The 5,472-nt window shown below is 40.9% G+C and overlaps 1 protein-coding gene across 5 annotated transcripts in view; it reads left to right on the plus strand.

Moving 5' to 3' along the window:
• LOC112145154 (eukaryotic translation initiation factor 4B) overlaps positions 1–5,472 on the plus strand; it is a 15,984-nt gene that overhangs the window by 8,422 nt on the left and 2,090 nt on the right. The window contains exons 9-14 of one of the 5 annotated variants that reach the window (XM_024270228.2): positions 911–1,181; positions 1,267–1,355; positions 1,430–1,682; positions 1,798–1,835; positions 3,522–3,672; positions 3,804–3,876. In XM_024270228.2, coding sequence (XP_024125996.1) covers positions 911–1,181; positions 1,267–1,355; positions 1,430–1,682; positions 1,798–1,835; positions 3,522–3,672; positions 3,804–3,876 — 875 coding nt within the window. The remainder of the gene's footprint in view (positions 1–910; positions 1,182–1,266; positions 1,356–1,429; positions 1,683–1,797; positions 1,836–3,521; positions 3,673–3,803; positions 3,877–5,472) is intronic. The other 4 variants (XM_024270230.2, XM_024270229.2, XM_024270232.2 and 1 more) reach the window with 4 other exon arrangements.

The following is a 5,472-nucleotide window of genomic DNA, read 5'->3' on the forward strand; positions in this document are numbered from 1 at the left end:
AGTTAAGAAAAATCAACTGCTGCGGTAATAAAACTGAAAATGTAAAGTTTTAAGAAGCTTAAAAAAAGAATCCAATAATCTTTAAAAAAAAAAAAGGAATTAATTGTTCAGTTGTTCTAATGATATCAATCATAAATATTCATCATCATATTTATCATTTTTAAGAATTTTAGATGAAGAAATGAATCACATTTGGTTAAAAATGTTCATTAGTTCATCTTTCTCACATGATTAATTATCACCAAAGTTCCTTTTGCTTTTTTGTTTTTTTGTGGTGGGAATAGTCGCACTATTTTTACTTGACTATTAAAGCTACTTCACAGAAGTTTGGGTGTTAAATGATAAAATAATGTTAATAAAATAAAAATAGGGAAAAACCTGAACCTGTTTATTCATTTTTCATTTTTAAAAAGGAGTTACAAAAGTATCAGATAGGAACAAAATCAAAAATAGAAATTGGACCGGGCTTAAAAAAAACCTGATCAGAACATCCTTACTTGTTATATCGAAATATGTGACAACGCAGAGCCTTCAAACTCAGAGAACATTTTTTCTGCTGGAACAACTGACAGTTTAACTCCTGAAAGAGGATGATTTGTTTACAAAATCCAATTATTATCTTGAAAAGTGTTGAGACTGTGATGGAACCTTAAAAATCTGAGTGTATTAGAGTTGAGTGATCTGACACTGTTCAGCACCAGAAGGGTTTGCAGTCCAGATAAACTTTATCATAGCTTTACTTTTATGACGTAATCCAGAAGGTTTTTTTTTTATCCTGTTTCTTGGAATTTGCAATTAAAAAAAACTAGTATAGCACATCCTCTGACAAAATGATATTTAAATGTCCCAAGTTTGCATTTAGATTTTTAAAGTCTGAGTTCTGTCTTCTTGCTGGTTTTGGCCTCTTTAGCTCCTCTTCAAAGACCCAAGTTGAACCTGAAGCCCCGGTCAGTTCCAAAAGAAGAAGAAGGTCCCAGCAACAGTGGCGGGACGTCTCCGGCGGCCGCTCCCAGCTCCGGCAGCAGAGCCTCATCCATCTTTGGTGGAGCCAAACCAGTTGACACAGCGGCCAAGGAGAGGGAGGTGGAGGAGAGGCTGAAGAAGGAGGAAGAGAGGCTGCAGAGGCAGCTGGAGGAAGACAAGAGCCGAGGACCTGACAGGAAGATGAGGGACAGGTTAGAGTATGTGTACTTTAAATAATACCCCTCCTTTGATTATTGTTATTTTTTAATCTGAAGAAGTTTAAGGGTTGGCTCTTTTTCTCAGGGAACCCGGTTGGCGCAATGAAGAAACTCACACTGAGCGATCTCGCACAGGAAGCGAATCTTCACAGCAAGGAAGCACTTCTGGTAAAGGTCAGATCCGGAGCGTCGCTGCGCTCACAGACGGAGTGTTCTCGGCTCTTCTTTCTAACGCTTTCGCCTCTTAGGTTCAAGGTGTCGAGATAGCGAGCGCTCCGGGGAGAACGAGGTTTTCTCTGGGAGAGAAGGGGGCGCCACTTCCCCTGGGCCCTCACCTCAGAGCTCCTCCTCCAAAGAACCACTGAAGGTGATGCCCGCTCCTCCTCCCAAGGAGAACGCGTGGGCCAAGCGAAGTGCAGCCAGCACGAGCTCCAACGATGGAGACAGCCGGGCCCCGGTCTCCCCCGTCTCACCAGGCGGGTCCACTCCCCCCAAGTTCAGGTGGGCAAAGTGATGAGGATGTTTTTAAGGAAGCAAATACTTCTTTTTAGAAGTTAAAACCAAATCACTGCATTTGCTGTATTTTAATAAAATCTTTTCTTTTTTTTGCCTGAAGTTCCTCAAGTTCTTCAGATGAAAAGGGTTCTGGAAAAGGTAAGATCCGCCGATTCTTGGAGTCAAACTGGAGCTAAAAGGATTTCATTCATTTATTTTAAAAAACATCTTTTAAATGTTGAGATGTTGTAGGAAAGACGTCGTTTTAAGCGAGGGATGGGCCTGCATTTTTTCCCGCCAATTCTTATAACCGATATTTCCCCTACAACTGTGGTTCATAGCTCATATTTGTTGATATTGATATTTTAGTGTCTGCGATAACATCAAGTTTAGTGTTTCTTTATACCAATGCACACATTTTCTTTTACTATACAGTCAAATTATACTTGACATTTTAAAATAAGGTTAGGGATGTCATATGAACACTTTAAAACTTTGAAAATATATCTGAAAGCATTCACACCATTTACTATTAGACAGAACTGTAAACAGAAGCTCTCCGTTACCAGGGATGTGTTAGAAACAACATGTATCAAATATAAAATATACACGAAAACAGAACAATTACTCACTATGACTGTAAACATAAGTTTCTCAGTACCAAGGATGTATTAGGAACAAGAATCTATGTCAAAAACAACGTTCATCTGAAAACAGTCAGAACAATTTAGATGGATTTATTTTAGTATCGGGCCGATACCATAAACTCAGATTATACAAATATCATCCAATACCAATACCAATACTGGCACTGATATATCGCCCATCCCTATTTTAAGCTCCGGATTTTTTTTAAGTACACACACAGACACTTAAAACCTGTATTGAAGATTTTATTGATACTACTCCTTATCGATATTGATTATGGATCTGGTATTCTTATCAATGAGTTTCTGCGTTAAAAAAACAGGAGGAAGACAAATGAACTATGTACATGAAAACTTTAAGAACCATTAAAACACAATACATTAATTTAACATAATTTGCAACACTAAGATAAAAATATGAATAAATACACATTTTTGTAATGGTACCATACACTTTACGATAACTTCAATAAACAGTAATTAAGGTCCAGCATGCAATGGCCTCCTCACTTCAAAGAACAACAAAAGCAAAAATAAAAATGCACAATGTTATATTTGAATTAATTTTACATTTTATTTTGTGTAGTTTCCTATTATTGAGGCCCTTTTTGATCTTTCAGCCTATGATTGTTGTCTTTGCACTGCTGGTATTCCTCTTTCACCTCATTTTGATTTCCATTTCCCACACTTATCTTTGATAAACACTTTAGTTGTGTTCCATGTTTGTACTGTTAGCATTCACACCTGGAGAAACGACAGCAGCTCTAGATGATGGTCACATCACCTCTCCGCTAGCATGTGTTAGCGCTGTGTTTGGACTTGTTACTGCTGTTACCGCCCTTACAAACATGTTCTTGGTACATTTGATACGGTGGTCGCCGTCTGCATCTACTTTAGAAAAATACAGACACACTTGGGACCTTTTTGCTTGCAGTTGTTCTGCCATCCGCAGGCTTTTGGTGTTTCACGGAGGAATGTTTAGCACTGGGAGAGGCACCGATAAGCAAGTTAAGTTAGGGCTGAAACTTGTCGGACCGGTAAAAATTGATGACATGATACCATTTTTGGTACCAAATCCCTAGTATTGACAGACGATCGAGCTTGATGCCAGACATTTTTAGTCTCCAATGTCTTGAATAAAATACATATGTAAAAACGTCAGTGAATCAATCTCACTCGTCTGTGTCTCTAATTGAAGATGAGAACAGGGGCCGGGGAGCCTCTCGGGGTCGAGGGGGGTCTGCAGGGTCTCCGGGGTCTCCTGCAGGCCCCCCAGGCCCTGCAGGGCCTGGAGCCGGGCGGGGCCGCGGAGAAGCGCCTAACAAAGAACGAAGAAAGGAGGCAGAAAGGTCAGCAGAACTAAATCCTATACTAATTGCTGAAACTTTGGTGAAGAAAAATCCAAGTTTTCTTTTTGAAATTCACCTCAAAGGCTACAAAGATGCCTGTTTGAATCTGTTTTTCTTTTCTTTGTTTATAGAAAGGACATAAAAAAAGACAGAGACTCCAAACCCCCTCCTGAGCCAAAGAAATACGAAGAAACCCCAACCCCCGTAAGTCTCCTTTAGGCAGCGTCATCGTGAGTTCAGCCTCCCAGTGAGATTAAGGCCCGATCCGAATACCCCCCTTCTCCCTCTCCCTTAGCCCTCCCCCTTGATTTGGAGTAGCATTTGAAGTCAAAGTCGTGTCCGGAATTATTATTTCTTTAAGTTTCACACTCCGAACGGGGGGGTCCAAAGTCCGCTATCGCGAGAGTAAACCGCGTTCCACGAAGAAGCGCTTTTCTTCCCTTTGGTGCGCTCTGAACCACAGATGTTTACATTTAAATGTAAGTAATGACTTTATGTTGTAGCACGACCTTTTTAAAGTTATAAAAACGCGGTTGTTATGGATATTCAACTGCTGGAAGCGCCGTGCTAATGCTAGCGGACCGGCGATGTTGATAACGTCATTGAACCAAAGTCACGTCCGAAATATTAGACACTATTTTTTCATCACCCTCCGTTTGGAGCAAGCACGGAGGGATAAACGAAGGGGGAGGGCTAAGGGAGAGGGAGAAGGGGCGTATTCGGATCGGGCCAGATTTAGACTCCCTTAAAGACCCACTCCCATGAAAGTCCAGTTTTAACACATTCTTGTGGCTATTTTTGTGATGGTGGAGGACATATTAATAGATTAAATTTGCATTTGAGTGTTTCTTAATCCGAAGCCGATGAAAAGATGTCTTTGAAAACTGTTGCACTGCTCTCACCACCCCTTAATGAGATCCAGGTGTGTGAGCAGGTGAGGACAATGCCCAATCAGGCAGGCTCTACAGCCACACTGTTTAAAAAGGTGGCAGTGTGCTGTGTGGAATGAGCCCTGAGCACACTGCTTCCCTGATGACAGCCGGTAAGGTTATTTTGTTTGGTGAAGGGATATTTTTTGTATTATGTATCCTTTTGGTGTAGTTGTAGCAGATTGTGGTAAATGTTTGACTTTAAGTTAGACTTTTCAGGCCTTTTCAATGTTGGAATGTGTTTTTTTTGTTTGAGGTTTTTCACCTGACTGCCTGACTGCCTGCTGCCACTGCTGTTTGCTGCTGCCACTGCTGTGTCAATGTGGAAATAAATGTGGAAAAAGCAAAGAAGGCTGAGTGAATTCCTTCAACAATCAGGGAACTGGGGCTACTCAAGTCTAGCGACTCAGGGTTTTGGAAAAGGACTTGACAAAAACTATCGTGTTTGTGAAAGAAAATCCGCTGGGCGGGGCCACGATCTTTCTGCTCCGCCCCAGTTTGATGCATCTAAATAGATCCATGAACGTCTTTGTTTTCTTCATCTGAGCTGGAATCTCGCTCCAAAATTACTCTGCATTTTTGTTGCATAAGTAGTGTTAGGTTGGGGCTGTGAGGTTCAGTAAGCTAGCTTGTAAACGGAGAGCTCTCAGCTAAAGGGAGGTGAATTTATTTATTTTTTTAATTGTCCTGTCCAACAGCTGAGCAGACAGGAAAGAAATGAATGCTTCTTGAGTTGGACATTGTTTCACGGTTTATGAATATTCTGATCCATAAGGTGTATATAAACTAGGGCTGGGAATCACTGGGTACCTCACGATACGATACGATACGCGATACATGGTTCACGATATCGATAATATCGCGATACTGC

This window comes from Oryzias melastigma, linkage group LG5 (assembly GCF_002922805.2).
Source record: "Oryzias melastigma strain HK-1 linkage group LG5, ASM292280v2, whole genome shotgun sequence".
In the NCBI taxonomy this organism is placed as follows: Eukaryota; Metazoa; Chordata; class Actinopteri; order Beloniformes; family Adrianichthyidae; genus Oryzias; species Oryzias melastigma.